The 16,962-nt window shown below is 36.4% G+C and overlaps 1 protein-coding gene across 1 annotated transcript in view; it reads right to left on the reverse strand.

The window, feature by feature from the left end:
- Positions 1-16,962, reverse strand: part of mertka (c-mer proto-oncogene tyrosine kinase a) — a 44,847-nt gene that overhangs the window by 22,978 nt on the left and 4,907 nt on the right. The window contains exons 2-6 of the mRNA XM_066678464.1: positions 11,838-12,117; positions 11,505-11,605; positions 10,813-11,086; positions 10,039-10,139; positions 9,742-9,912 (exon numbers count right to left, since the gene is read on the reverse strand). Of these exons, the coding sequence (XP_066534561.1) occupies positions 9,742-9,912; positions 10,039-10,139; positions 10,813-11,086; positions 11,505-11,605; positions 11,838-12,117 (927 nt within the window). The remainder of the gene's footprint in view (positions 1-9,741; positions 9,913-10,038; positions 10,140-10,812; positions 11,087-11,504; positions 11,606-11,837; positions 12,118-16,962) is intronic.

Consider the following 16,962-nt stretch of genomic DNA (forward strand, 5'->3'; position numbering starts at 1 on the left):
CCTGATCAAGAAACTGAATCTTGATCCTACTGTATTATCCAATTATAGACCTCTCTAACCTGTCATTTATATCTAAGATCTTAGAAAAAGCGGTGGTTCAACCACTTTGCTCACATCTGCATAAGACTAAAATTTATGGAAATGTTCAATCTGGCTTTAGCTAAGATAACAAATTATCTTCTTATCGCCTGTGATCAAGGCTACGTATCCATGCAGCATTTGATACAACTGACCATACTATCCTGCTAGAAAGACTAAAGAATATGGTTGGAATCACAAGAATAGCTCTACCATGGCTTAAATCTTATCTTACAGATCGCAGATCTGTTCTGATACCAATTCTGTAAAGCTGCTTTGTGACATCATCAGTTGTAAAAAGCACTGTATGAATACATTTTGATTTGATTCTCTGGTTTGTTTACATTCAGAAGCTCCACATCTTTTAATAGAATAGAATAGAATAGCTTTTAAGGAGTAACAGTATGTTTTAGGGGGAAAACATTACTGCTTTAAATAGTTCAGACTCACCAGTTTGTGTTAAATGTAAAACACAGACAGGTACTCTTATTTATTGTTTTTGATCATGTGATAAGTTACAGGAACTTTGAGGTAAAATAGTCCATAATGTTAGACTTAGAAAGACTGGTGGAAGGTGTGTTCCTGCCTTGCGCCCAGTGATTCTGGGTAGGCTCTGGACCAACCGCAACCCTGAACTGGATAAGCGGTAACAGACAATGAATGAATGAATTAAGAATTATTTTAAGAAAGAGGGCAACCACAATGAATAATAGAAGTTTGTGCAATATTCTTAACTATGCAATTAGGAATTACTGATAAGATTCCAAATGGAAACAGTTGGCACAAAGTATTGATAGCTTTAAAATTGGTAGACATATGATACCGATGATTCCACTTAAGTATTTAACTTGAGTGTGATACATTCTAATGTAGACCACTTAAAAACCTGTGGGAGAAATACATTCATTTAAATTATAATCAGAATTGACCAGTCAGGTGCTCAGCATTTCTCATGATATCTTATATTAGTCTGAAATATATTTACTTCATTGGGACCTGTTATATTAAGTATTATATTTATTTGTTTTGCATTTAATTCTGAGCCCTTTCTTGTTTTTATTATCTATTGATTTATTATTACATTTACAATGTTTGAACTGTTTAAATGTTTATTTGAAATCTAAAAATTAATCTCTTAAATTTTCAAACATTTTTTCAAAATTTTTTAATTAGACAATGACTGGTAGCTGCTTTGTTTCAAGTGGAAAAATTGAATCACTAGGAAGACATGAAATCATAATTCCAGAATACCACACAGTACCAGTCCTTCACTGCACTCCCACCAACCGACACTGTCCACTTTGACAGAAGCCTGCCAAAAGCAGTGACAGCATCTCCATAATATCCCTTTTGTTTCAGTATATTTCCTTTCTTTTTTTTTCCTCTCCCACTGTGCATGCTCGGAAATGCTGTCACAATGGGTGCATTGCTTTCTCTGCTGGAGTTAACAGGAAGCTGTTTGTTTGATTGTTTACAAGTTTTGTTATATCAAAATGTCTAAAGGCATAGATGAGACACATTTGAAATTGTATACACTGTTGACGTTCAAAAGACAGCTGAGTTCAGCTACCTATGACCATTTCTTCATGTAATGTGGGTAGAAAAAGAATGTTAATATTAATAGATTCTGTGTCATGTCAAATTATTAAAAATACCAGCTTAACCTCTATTTCCCCTTTTGCAGCATACTTCCATTACATTTATCTTGCTTCACATGAAATATGAGACTCAAATTCAAAATGAGGTAATATTTGCAAAAAATCAATGAAGTTTATCCGTTTGAACATTAAGTATCTTGTCTTTGTTGTGTATTCCATTGAATATATGTTGAAAAGGATTTGCAAATCATTGTATTCTGTAACACCTAGATCTCAAGCCAAAAAACTGTGGACACAACTGTTTTATAATATCCCTATTAGCAAGCAGCAACAGACCCCACGGAGGCTTCCAAAAGTTCATAAAGCAAATGTGTTTTGTGTAGTGCTTACTGAAATGAGCACAAATCAATATCACGATTAATTGTACATTTTGCCATGATTACGATTAATGAACAATTATTTTGTTTTTGACCTTCATAGTTCAGTTACAAGGCTTGTAATGTAAATATGCTCCAGTAATAAATATGGAATATTTTTCCTCTCGTGTTTTCTGAGCACTGTTTTTATGTGGTGTGTGATTGTGCTTTGGTCACTTAAACCGTTTTATCTTAGTGTTTACATTTGACTTCTTTTTGTCCAGTTTTGTCTTAATTAAAGTCAAAGCAAAACACATTCAATCTACAGACGCTGTGTTTTTCTATGGTATGAGCTGCTCGAGTCACTTTCATTCTAGAATGATTATTTTTTCAATATAATCATTATAGAATAAATTATGTCGATTACAAGTACTGAATGTCGATTAATTTTCAATTCATTGCCCAGCTCTAGTTTAGAGTGAGTTGTATTTAAAGCAGCGCCAACAGAGATACAGCAATCAAGATAGCAGGCCTTCAGCCAAAACCAAGAAAGGGGAGTTTAGTAAGTGGTTTCAGGAGACAGCCTAAACTCACAGTTCATTAAGTAAGTACACTGGCACTGAAGAATTATCTGCTCTATCTATCTTTTCTCAAAAGAAAAAAAAAAGATACAGAACTTCCCCCAACTTTTACTTCATTTGTGGTGGAACTATTTCTAAACAAAAATTGGTTGTGGAGAGGGACCATTTTAAAACAACAAGGGGAGGCAGCTGCCTTCTTGTTAAAAACTAAGAAAATTCAGAAGCATGAGAGATCCAGAGGCTGTTCAGCTGCAGGACACATTTACACACTGTAACTGATGATATGTAATTATCTGGTTTGGAGGTCCTCCATTATAACCAGCATTGTATATTACCCCCTGAATCCAGAGAATGTATTTAGTACTGGGAACCAAATTATACACTGCAAGATCACATTCAATTTTTCCACAAAGCACACTGATATTGTTATAATATTTATACTTTTGGAACAAAATCTCAGAAATTTTCAAAAAACAGCAAGAATCAACTAGAGGGATACAGACCCGAAAACATTTGGATTGTAGAAGTGTAATTGTAAATAAAATAATAAAATAATAATAATAAAATCTTATGGCATTTGTGATCCTAAACTCATCATCCACCATCAGTACCCAATATCTCCCTATATTTGTATGGCTGCAAAAAGTTGTCCATCATCTATTAGAAGGCCTTCCCAGATGAGTTAGAGCTGTCACTATAGCAAAGGGGGAAAAATTACACTCTCAGAAAAAAAGGTTACGGTACATGTACATTATTGGTCACTAAAGGTAAACAGTTTAAATGTGCCTTTAAAAGGTACAACAGCGAAAGGTTATGAAGGTACTACTCACCAAAAAAGTCTTAGAAAATTTATTTAGCTTTACAGAAAAAAGAGACCATACCTAGAAAATTAAAGCAAGATGGGAAACATAGTGTAAGCTTCTAATAACACATGACAAATGGGACAGGATTTGTAGACAGCAATGTTCGACAAGAAGCTCCCCTTCCTTGACAATCTTTAGCTGGAAGAATCTGGTTTGTTTTTTCTTTACTCCAGCTCAAAAGCTCTATTATTCTGGTTGGATCGTTTGCTGAAGATCATGTGGAAAAACTGTAGCAAATCATTTCCACATCTTCTGGAACTGTCCCCCTGTGGCTTAATTTTGGAAAAATATTCATAGCATCCTGGAACCAGTTTTTAAGATGAAAATTCATTTGGATTTTCCAAGTAATTTACCTTTGTGGTTTGGAGGAACTAAGTGAGATAAATACCTGCTTAGAGTGCTTTTAGTGGCATGTAAACATGCCTTGACCAGAAATGGTTTAAAAAGGATTCACTAACGGTAAATTAATGGATAGTTTTAGTTTATGACTTATATATTATGGAGAGAATAATGTTTATGCTCTGAATGCAAACTGATGTCTTTAATGACAAATGGTTACTTTGGCGTTAATGTGTCAGTAATAAGACCCGATATTGTATGACAGGAGATTCTATTTTGGTTTATTAATACTTTCCTATGCAAGATTTGGGAACGCAGACCTGTGTCCAAGGATTCCCCCTGTTTTATTATCGTCTCAATATTGTGTTTTTATTAATTTTGCTTCACTTGTTTATGTTTTGTCTTGAGTTTGTGAATTGTGCATTTCTTTGTACAACAGAGGTCTTAATGTCTAGTTGTGTTCCATAAATGTACATTACATTCCCTTCTTCAGATGGAGAGGTGCAAATTTGATTTCATTACAGAACTGTGCAAAATAAAAATATGCCCTGGAAATTAAATGGGGCATAAGAAATCAACACAATTTAAAAATTTACAATTATAACAGAATAAGGTGCAATTATGTTCCCTAATTAAAAGGTACTGAATATGTAACATTAAGGGTACCACCACAGTGACACCAAAAGCTAGCAAGAGAATGACAGTTTTCCGATTCCTGGATGAGCAAATTTTTCAAAGATTTTTACCATATAGACTAATGAACCTTGATAATTACACTAAAGAATAACTGACAGAGGGTGGCTACATCATTTAATCAGATTTTTTGGATAATGAGATCTCATTAAGTAAGCCATTATGTAGGAATGAGAGGTTATTATACAAACCGGATTTCAAAAAATTTGGGACACTAAACAAATTGTGAATAAAAACTGAATGCAATGTGGTGGATTTGGCAATTGTCAATATTTTATTTGTAATAGAACATAGATGACAGATCAAAAGTTTAATCTGAGTAAATGTAACATTTTAAAGGAAAAATAGGTTGATTCAAAATTTCACAGTGTCAACAAATCCACAAAAGGTTGGGACAAGTAGCAATAAGTGGCTGGAAAAAGGAAATTGAGCATATAACGAACAGCTGGAAGACCAATTAACACTAATTAGGTCAATTGACAACATGATTGGGTATAAAAAGAGCTTTTCAGAGTGTCATTGTCTCTCTGAAGCCAAGATGGTGTCTGAATCAAAAGATTCAGAAAATCTGGAACAATTGCTGTGCGTAAGGGTCAAGGCTGTAAAACTCTACTGGAATGCTCGTGATCTCCGGGCCCCTAAACGTCAATGCACCTCAAACAGGAATGCCACTGTCAAGGAAATAACAGAATGGGCTCAGGAATACTTCCAGAATGCATTGTCATTGACAAAGAAGGCCCAAAATGATTGAACAGTTAGAGGCCTGTATTAGATATGAATAGGAGAGCATTCCTATTTCTAAACTTGAGAAACTGGTCTCTTTTGTCCCCAGACGTCTGTTGAGTGTTGTAAGAAGAAGGGGTGATGCCACACAGTGGTAAAAAATGGCCTTGTCTGAAATTTTTGGGATTTGTTGACGCCATGAAATTTTGAAACAACATATTTTCCCTTAAAATGATACATTCTCTCAGTTTAAACTTTTGATCTGTGATTTGTGTCCTATTCTGAATAAAATATTAGATGTTGGCACTTCCACATCATCGCATTCAGTTTTTCTTCACAATTTGTTTAGTGTCCCAACTTTTTTGGAATCCAGTTTGTAACTGATGGTTCACTCTAAAAAGTAAAAGTACTAAAATGAATTTTAGCAAGGATGCCACGGAACACAGATTCTCAAACCCTGGTCCTCTAATAACAATCTCGTTTTGTGTTTTTTCTTTTTGTGTAAATGAGCTGATTAGCAGGATCAGGTTATCTAGAGAAGGAAAAACCACTGAAATATGCAGAGCAGTGGGTGCCACATGGCCTAATTTTTCAAAAGCTGTTTTAAAGAACCATTTTCAACAGATTTTTCATGATGACATTTAACTTTTATATATCTGTTACATCTAGAAATGAGCTTTTCAATTCCCTGAAAAACAAAATATTGTCTCTACTTGAAAAATGATCATTTACAGCTATCATAAGAAAATCACTTTCCACTGTGATCTTTCTTCAAATTTGGAAAGAAGTAACAGTTCCACTGGGTTAATTCAGAGCTGTAGGGCAGCGGAATTAAAATGTACCTGCAGGATTAGCAGATTATTCACACACACACACACACAGACACAGACACAGACACAGACACACACACAGACACACACACACACACACAGACACACACACACAGACACACACACACAGACACACCACTGCAGATCAGCAGACCAGCGTTCAGAGCAACGTTCTGGGAAAGTAGCCTGGGAATGAAGGACTGTTCTTTTTTTAATGTGTGTTCTGATGAAGTATCATAATCTACAGGTGCTGGTCATAAAATTAGAATATAATGAAAAAGTTGATTTATTTCAGTAATTCCATTCAAAATGTGAAACTTGTATAATATACTCATTCATCACACACATATTTCAAGTGTCTATTTCTTTTAATTTGATTATAACTGACAACTAATGAAAACCCCAAATTCAGTATCTCAGAAAATTAGAATATTGTGAGAAGGTTCAATATTGAAGACACCTGGTGACACACTCTAGCTCAAACCACCTGCAAATGCCTTTAAATGATCTCTCAGTCTAGTTCTGTAGGCTCCACAATCAGACTGCTGACTTGACAGTTGTCCAAAAGACAACCATTGACACCTTACACAAGCAGGGCAAGACACAAAAGGTCATTGCTAAAGAGGCTGGATGTTCACAGAGCTCTGTGTCCAAGCACATTAATAGAGAGGTGAAGGGAAGGAAAAGACGTGGTAGAAAAGTGTACAAGCAATAGGGATAACCACACCCTGGAGAGGATTCTGAAACAAAACCCATTCAAAAATGTGGGGGAGATTCACAAAGATTGGACTGCAGCTGGAGTCAGTGCTTCAAGAACCACCACACACAGACGTATGCAAGACATGGGTCTCAGCTATCGCATTCCTCCCTAAACCAGGAGGTTTTAGAGCAATTCATGCTTCTTGCTGCTGACCAACTTTATGGAGATGCAGATTTCATTTTCATGCCAACAGGACTTGGCACCTGCACACAGTGCCAAAGATACCAGTACCTGGTTTAAGGACCATGGTATTCCTGTTATTAATTGGCCAGCAAACTCACCTGACCATAACCCCATAGAAAATCGATGGGGTTTTGTGAAGAGGAAGATGCAATTCGCCAGACCCAACAATGCAGAAGAGCTGAAGGCCAATATACAAGTTTCACTTTTTGCACTTTTTTATGATATTCTAATTTAATGACCAGCACTTGTAGAAGTGCTGTCCCATTTTATAGTGGAAGACTGAAAATTATATATATATATATATATATATATATATATATATTTTTTTTTTACCTAGAGTTTTTATTATGCATACCCTAGTTGTTTTTTCTTATACTATATTTACTTTTTTATTTCTGTCACTGTGTTATGTAAAAACGTTTATTGAAAGATTTTACTTGAAGACAATTTTAGGCTACTCTAGCCAAAACAGGGTATTAATCAAATCACTGCCGACATTATATTGAGGGATATTTTAGTATCAAAAGCACATTGATTCTGTGCAATTTTACTCAAAGATTACATATAGTTTTCCTAAGCTGCTCTAAAGATGCTTATCTGTATCCAGATTAAACAAACAATTTTCAGACAACATTTTAAAGGTTGAACATAAAATGGTTCATGCAGAGACTATAAAGTAATTTTGATCTTCATCTCATTCAAAAAATGGCACTTCACAGAAAAAAAAATGCAACTCACCTGACATGGGGTGTCACAAAAGCCAAACAAACCATGTTAAACAGGAGAAAGTAGTAATGGAAGATTGGAAGGTAATGGTGTGGTAATAGGATGCAACATTTTTGTTACAGGAAAGTGAAGTGAGAGATGAAGATTTATACAGCTCTTAACGTGTTGGAGGATGTGCTTCATGCACAGTCCTTTACCCAAACTTAACTTATTACATAAGTAAAATGACTGCACCATTACTTGCAGGAAGGTGGGTATTATTATTGTAACTGCCTTGAGCATGTGGAGTGTGGAGTGTGGCCTGCTGTCCACTGACCACTGCCTCTCTGTCCTCCAGCCTCTCATTGGCACAACCTCAAAGAGCTCTTTTGTGTGACTAAACTGTTTCTCTCTCACCCCACCCCCAACTCTGTCCCCTTCCCCCAATTTCTCTCTTTCTCTTTTTTCTCTCTCTCACTCTCCCTATCGCACACAGTGAAACAAAGAAATATCTGACCTTTTCGCTCCTGCTTGCAGTAGAATACAGTCAGGGGCTTGAAGTAAACAAATGGGTATGTTAAGTACTTTGTGACATATCAGTTAAGACAAAGCCAGCTTCCTTCTGTCACCGTGCACACACACACACACACATACATACATATATTAATTCACCAGTTTTCTACCACTTGACAGGTCTGACTACTCTAGATAAAAGATTCTTCCTGATACAGTCAACTTACTGTAACAAACATACCTTGCACTACAAATCACAACAGACAAAGAAAAGAACTAAGAAATAGTAAGGGCACAACGGTGATCACTGATTTATACTGGTGCTGTTTATAGATCTTAAAGAGAACATCTACATTTATGGGAAAACATGGTTCTCTCTGGTTTGTTTACGATTAGAAGCATTTAAAGTGGAGAAAAGAAAATGAGTGTTGTTTGTAAGTTGGCTTTTAGAGGTACTGGGGTTTCGTAAACACATTACACTGATTTTGAGTGTGCAAACAGACTGGAAAGCTAGCAAATGGTGAGAAAACATCCTCAGAATTTTATTTTAAAAAGTGTTTTTTTATGAAAATCATGAATGTCACCTTTAACTTCAAGATTAGAATTATCCACCAATGAAAAACCAGGTGTTCTGTCGAGTTGCCTTTCTGCACATGCGCAGACCCAATACTTTTATGTTTTGATATATATTTTCTTCAGCATGAACTGTGATGTCATTTGTGGGCATGTCAAGCTTAAGAATCTCAAATAAAGTGTTATTATGTAGTGGAGCTGGACAGGGTCATTTACAATATTTTATATAAATAAATAATTGGATATAAAACAAAATGTTCGGTTTGTGTGTGTTTGTGGGGATGTGTTTAGCAACATGAGGTGCGTTGGCTACATTTCTCCGCTGTTCACAAGCTCAGCAGGATGGCTCAGAGCTCTAAATGTACCCAAAATATATATGTTTACCATATCTCACTCTTATCTAAACCCCCTGTAAACAAAGAATAAACAAGGATCCTGTCACGATTTTGTCCATTTATTTTTGACTCTGGCGCTGTTGCTGTATTTAACCATAGCGACAGTGCAACACTCCTGTTGCAGATGAATGGCTGGTGGAAACGCAGGCTGGTTTGATGGATAGCACCAAGGTTCCACAAAATTGATTCAAGAATCAGAGTTCTTGTGGTGGAAAAGAGCCAAGAGAGTGTTGACAATGCTTGAGTTGTTCAGTTTTGTAGCACTTTCTTATGCAGCTAGTGTTTTCCTGAATTTTTATCAGTTCAAGATAACTGAAATGAAGATGGAGAACATAAGTCCCTGCAACTGTAATAAAGAATTTAACACTCAAAAGCAAACTTTACAGCACATAGGATTTGCTTTTTATTTGGATAGGAACACTGCTATTAAGAGGGCCTTAGGTAAGACTCCTAACTCTGTATAAACCTTGCTTTGTAATATGTCTGAAATTATTGCTCTTGATAATAGTATCTGCAAAATCCTGTAAAAATAAATGTAAACACAGACACACCTTGGATAGTGACCGTGTTGGGAGAGGGTCCGATTTGGTTTATCTTTTTGCCTTCTTGAAGCCACTGAATAATGACTGGGTTTGGGGGACCAACTGCCTCACAAGTCAAACTAAAAGAGGTATTCCGTGTTACGTTTACATCACTTGGCTGTTTGGTGAAAGTTGGAAGTCCTGCACAGAAAAAAAAAAAAAAACAGAAAGAGTGATACTTCCAAAGATCTAAAAAACACTACAAAATAAATAAATAAATAAATAAATAAATTCTTCCTCAGGTATTCAAAGTCAACATTCACTCACCCTCCACCTCAATAATGATGGGATTTGACTCAATCACTTTGTTACTGACACTCAGTCTGCAACAGTACTTGCCAGCATCTGATCGTTTGACTTTCTTAATACTAAAATGGCACATAAATACATATTAATTTCAGCCAAAATATTCAAATGTATATCTTAGTTATACTTCATATACATACAGACATTTTAAATGATAATGCAGCTGTTGTGAGGCTGATATTTATCTTTTTTGATGTTTTATATTTGTATTTAATGTGTGTGTGCCTAGAAAGAGACTTTCCCTTTTTACCAGGCTGAAGCTATAAAATAGAATAGAATAGAATAGAATAGAATAGAATAGAATCTTTATTGTCACATACAAAGTTATACAAGTATACTATACATAAAAAAATGTCCAAAAGACAATACACACCCCTAGTAGTAAATTCAGCTATTTTTAGAAGTGCTCATTGTGCAAGGCAGTGTTCCTACATCTAGTGCAAAGCCTTCCCCAAAAGACAGAAGCTGTGATTACAGTAAAGGGTAAGAAACATCCCACTAATACTTAGAATAATAGGTTGTGTTCAGAAAACTTTAGACATAAACACTTAGTTTGAGCCTTTCAGTGGATGGTGAGTTAGTGTAAAATACTTTAAGTTTAAATATCTTCCGCAAAATATACAGGCACTATAACAATACAAGTTTTTTTCTGAAACCATATGCCCAAGAAAAAAAAAAAAAAAAACACAAACAGCTTTACATTTTAAAGACTGTTTTGCTTAGTTTTCTGCTTACCTGATGGTTGATAAGAGGTTTACTGTTCCCTGGTTGTACACTTCAGTCTGAATTCCATCAGGTATTTCTTTGCCATCCTTAAACCATATAATGCTCAGTTCCTGGCCTATGATGCTATAATCAATGGAGCAGTTGAACTTCACCTCATTTTCCTCTGACAGTTTGATAGTGCCCATAGTGGGTTTAAAGCGCAGTTTACTAATCTGCTCCTGAGACAGATGTACACTGGGGAACCGTACAGGAACAACCAAGGGTTCCGAGCCCCAAAGAGCTTCTGAAAAGAAGACAGCCATGTCAGGAGGATTTCATTAAGGCATGTATATTTATAGTTACAAATACAAAAATGACAAAATGCATATATAGGAAGTAAAAATCTGTTAAACTAAGTTGAACAGCTTGGACTCCATTAGGAATAAGGCTTTAATAAAGAATCACTGTAAAACAGCAATATAAAAATAAGTGGGGCCAAAGCTTCAGATAACTGTTTATACTGGTCAAGTAGTATTTAAAAAACAGGGTTGCTGTTTTTGTAAACTGTTAACAGCTGTTTTTTTTAACTGTTAACAATTAACAGTTGCTGAATTTTTAAAGTGCATTTAAAATGATTTGAACCTTAACATTCAACACTGTGATGTTCAAAATCTGTGTCAGTGTCTGAATTTGTGTCAGTGTCAGTGATCAGAGGTACTAACCAGCTATTTCCATTAAGATCGGATTTGATTCAATCACTCTGTTGCTGATCCTCAGTCTGCAGCGGTAGTCACCAGCATCTGCTCGCTGGACACTCTTAATACTGACAGAAAAAAAAAATCACTTGCATACATACAATCATTCATTCATTCATTCATGCATATCCTGCAACCACTTTATCCTGTTCAGAGTCACTGTGGGTCTGAAGAATGCTTCACAATGTGAAAGTCACCTGTGTTCAAATGATGTAGTAAATGAAAAATTAACAAAAATGTACATGTTTTTCTTTGGACAACGATAATATATCAGCTCCAAACTAAATATATAGAGCTAACCTGACGGTAGAGATAAGGTTAGTTGTTTCCAGGTTGGGTACTTCTGTCTGGACACCATAGGGGATTTCTCTGCCATCCTTGAACCACAAGATTTTCAACCCCTGTCTTAAGAAGTCTTGTACATTGATAGAGCAGTTGAACTTGGCCTCAGCTCCCTCTGGCAGCTGAATATTGCCTACAGTGGGTCTGAAGCGCAGTCTTTGGATCTCCTCCTGAGGGCCACCCCGCGGACCACTGCCAGGGCGGACAATAGCTAGTGGGGCACGTAAGTGACTACTACCTGAAAAAGAAAAAGAAAGTGAGGGTTTGGTGAAAAAAAAATTCTACATTTACTGCCACATTACTTTCTCTTTAGACCAAGCATAGTCCATCAGCTAGTTTTGTGTCTGAAGTCAAAATATAGGCTGTCAAAATAACTTATTAAAAATATATTCCGATTAAGCAGCTTAGCAATTACTTCCCAATTTGAACACAAAACAAGATATTCGGATTATATAAATCGATGCTTATAAGATTAGCTAGAAGTGTCCATGTTTACCCTTGTGACCATACATCATCGCTAACATAACACTGAATTTCTCTTAGGACAGCTAGGAAACTGCACTGTTGCTGGGAAAGTACACCCACATGCACACACAGTGAAAATTGCTGCATTTTAAAACAACTACAATAGGCTATAATATGTATTTCTGGTTCATTATTCCTCAAAAATAAAGCACACATCAAAGCATGAAATAAACAATGTGATAATAATTTAGATATATTATCACAGAACACTTACATTAAGAAACAGAATGACATTTATTTACAGTTTTGATTCTTAAAATGTTTTTGTTGTAGCTCAACAATCACACTGTAAATCTGAAACATATATAAAATGTTTTGGTAAATTTAATTGTAAATTCAACCACAAAAAACACCCTTATCAAAATTTTTCAATTTGTCAAACATTTTGGCACCCCTGCATTAACAAATTATCTCATTCTTGCAACAAACATAACTTGGAATGAACGTGTCCTCTCTAATAGTGTCTTATGAGACTTGAGCATACAAATCAAAGAATCTAAGACTATTCCTAGTCTGAGAGGATTTTTCCAGCATCCAAATAATTGCACCAGCAATTATCCTTTTCGAAATATCTGCAAAATCAAAGAATCAGCCCAATGCAATTATCAGCTGATACAATACAACTCTGATATCATACTGAGCACAATTTTCTATTTACAGCACACATATTTCATCCATTCTTTCCCATCTGATAACATAACTAGCATAGAAAATTCCAGGAGCTTCCGGGTGACGTAAAAACAAAAGGTTTTCTTCTGGTGAGCCTTATAAATTTTGTTTGCTTTCCTACAAATTACCAGCCAGGATGTTTGGAGCCATTTATTCCTAACTTCATTATTATTCCAGGGAGGTTCACCATTACTACAGTACTGTTAAGCTTCTTAATTTCCCCCAGCAGTGACTTGGGCCTTGTCTGGAATGTATTCAGCATTTTTTATAGCCATTGCCCAATTTCAAAGGCCAAAAACCTTAGTTTAATTTTAATCCGGCATTCCTTAATCTTCCATACATGGATGAAAGGCAGAGGGAATTTGTCCTCTACAATACACCCTATTCAACTTTGAAAAAAGCTAAAATATAAATGAGAACACACTTGCATTGTGGTCATAAAGATTTCTATGATCCTTTGGGGGCTTTGTTGTGGCAGAAGGGCTTGTGTGGTCTAACTACCTCCAAGTCTATGTCATTGGGGTCTGTGAGATTACAGTAGGGTATCCCATTGTGAAATCAAAGAACTGGTGTAAGTAAAAGAACACAGTCTACCCTGACCTTGAGAGGGTTACCAGGACCTACACCTGAAACCAGATCTGGGGGTAATGTCGAACAACAAGGGGTGAGGGGCTGGTGGCTGGGCAGCGCACAGAACCTAGCTGGGCTCAGTCTGAAGAGGCAACACAGGAGGATCATGTTGACAAACCACCCACAAGATCCAGATTATGGGTACAATGGCTGTCTGGCCCAGGTCTTAGCAGGATGGACCTTGGCAGTGCAAAGTGGCTCATGGAACATGGATGGAGATGGAGATGGAGTTACCAGCTAGATGCCTCAATTCTATGCACAGTTTGTGCTTGGGAACCAGATTCTTCTACAGGAGTTGGTCTCTCTCCTACTCGGCAGTTTCACAGGGTGAGAGGCACTGGACAGTTGTGTGAATGCTCACAAATCCCAGGCTAGTGTCATTAGAGTTGGAGTTGCAGACATTGAAGATATTTATTTCACTGTGAGAGACCACAGAGTGTCAATTGGCCCAAAACTCAACACAGTACGTTGCGCCATTGTGGAGTAATTCAGCCATTACATGTAAATATAAGCATAAATATAATGTTTCACAAAATATTCTGACTTGCTTTTCAGAATTGTTCTGACATTTTTCTCAGAATTATATAGATTCATTCTCTGAATCCTATTTCTTTTCTATTTTTTCAATGCTGTGGTCATAACATATTTTGCTCTTGTTTTTACTAATATTTCATGAATGAGGACCTTTTCGGCTTAGAGGGAGGAAAACTTTGACTACTGTGTTTGCATATGCACCCAACAGCAGTTCAATAGTTGTAGCCTTTTTGTGGATAGTGGGTGAAATTCTGGAAAGGATTCCATGCACTGACTCCATTGTTTTACTGGGGGACTTCAAAGAGTATATTACCAATGACTGGGAAACCTATAGATGAGTGATGGGGAGGAACAGCCTGTCTGATCTGTTCTTGAGTGGTGGGTTGTTATTGGACTTCAGCGCTAGTCCACAATTAACACCATATCCATACATAAACTTACTCATGACTGCAATTTGTACCAGAGAACATTGATCCAAAAGTCAATAACTGACTTGTTGGTCATGTCTTCTGACCTGAGGCTGTATGTTTTGAACACCATTTCCAACAGACGCAACACTGTCATTCAGTGAGGATTTGCAGGGAAAGACTAGCATTGTAATCTGCCCAAATAGATGTCAACCCTCACTTTTTGCCTCTTTCACACATCACCTCCAGAGAATCTCCGGAGTATCAGGTCTGGAGATATCTTGGAGTCATCCTTTCACACATGCAGTGAACATTTGGAGATTTTCTGTGTCAGGTGTGCTCTCTCAGCAGTGCTTTAAATGCGTGCTTAAGGCATGGAGCATCACCTGTGCAGTGCATGCAGGAGAAACTCCAAACACCGCTCTGGGTAAAGTCTCAGTCGGTGCACACGAGAACAGAGTATTTACTAGGGTGCTAGGAGGCCAATGTCTGATTAATGTCCGGGACAAAATATGCAGGTGACACAGCTCCTGCAGGTAAACTCCGGAGCATTTTTGGATTACCGTGCATGTGTGAAAGTGGCATATGAGAGAAATGTTCACACTTTCTAGAGGAGGTAGGTGATATGGGGTCTGAAAGGTCTGTGTTAAAGACCTCCATTGTGTTTGACATTTGATCTTAGAACGGTCTACAGCCAAGCTTCGTAAGACTACTTCAAAATTGTCAGCAACTAGACATTGGTTTGTTTCCCAAAAGTATAGTTGCTAACTACGTTAGCAATTTATATAGTTGGAACGATGCAGTTGCAATGCAAGTGTTTCTCAAAACAGTCGTTGGAACTATTGAGGTAACTACGTTGGTAACTTGCATAGTCCAAACCATCGTTAAACGACACAGGTGTTTCTCAAAACCATAGTTCTACCGAACGTTCGCAACACTGTCGTTCAGTTGTGTTGGAACTACAGCCTTAGGTCTGTGGTTAGAAGCTTAGTTCCTGGTGACTACGTCATCGATGACAGAAGACACAGTAGAATTAGGGTACTGTATAGTGTGTGCATATATAGTATAATAAATAATAAAATTAAATAATATAATATATTGCAAATAAATTAAATATAATGTTATTTATATTAAAATTATTATTAATGTTTATATTTCATTTAATTTTATAGCAATTATAAAAAGTTTTGAAAAATGTATATTAAAAAACTGGTATTAATACACAGTCATCATTTAAAACCCTGGTTTTTAAAACCATGATTTTTTTTTATATATACCTGATGCTTTGAACTATAAATGACCATTATGAAATACATTGTGTGAGCTTAGAGATAAGTTTTAATAAAAGGAACAAGAGGGCAATACTTAAAGGTTAGCAGCTTTCATTCCCTCAACACTGTGTTATGGTATATTTTTCCAGCAATAGTCTGTCTCATCTTGTCCCACTTGAAACAATAATGACATTACATATTTAAGTTATATGTTGGGGATATAATAACTTTAATGTAGTAGTTCAAGATGGATTTGAATATTATTTTATCTTCAGTTCACAGAAGGAATGTCAACATATCTTTTTAAATAGATAAAGATTTATAAATTCATTCATCACTAAATACACCACACATCACTTTGGGGTAGCACATAAGCCTGATTTACAGGCCTTTTTTTGAAGTATGGGAATGGGTAGAAGGGATTGGATACAGAAAGGATCAATCAAGGTCTATAAAAGTGAAAAAAAGCTACTCATTATACAACCAGTACATTAATACACATAAAGAGCTATATTAATTACTCTCTGGTGGGTGGGGGACACTGGGGATCTGAGGAGCTATACACTGCACTGGCCTCTGTGGCCTTTGAGGCAGCAGGATGGGCAGATGAGCTCCCAGACTGAGGGGATTCTGGGGTCCAGGGGACAGCCCAGCCCTGGGGGAGAAATGGTTCTCTATAGAACCCGAAACACTTGAAGAACCTTAGAAAGATTAAAGGTTTCTTTGTATTATGACAGTGTTCTTCAGACTGATGGAGAATGTGCTGTAGATGGCTCTATATAGTAACATTTAGAAAATTGTTCTACACGGCACACAAAAGTGTTCTCCTATTATTATGATTTCAAACTTGTAACAATAAAGGAACCATTTGTGGTGCCATACAGAAGCGTTTTCTACAAGGTGCTCTATAGAACCATCTAAAGCACATTCTCCATCAATCTGAAGAACACTTTCATGATGCAAAGGAAGCAAAGGTTTTTCAAGTGTTCTATATAGAACCGTTGTCTTTACTAAAGAACACTTGTAGAACCATTTTTTTTAAGTGTG

The sequence above is a fragment of the Hoplias malabaricus genome, chromosome 8 (assembly GCF_029633855.1).
Source record: "Hoplias malabaricus isolate fHopMal1 chromosome 8, fHopMal1.hap1, whole genome shotgun sequence".
NCBI lineage: Eukaryota > Metazoa > Chordata > Actinopteri > Characiformes > Erythrinidae > Hoplias > Hoplias malabaricus.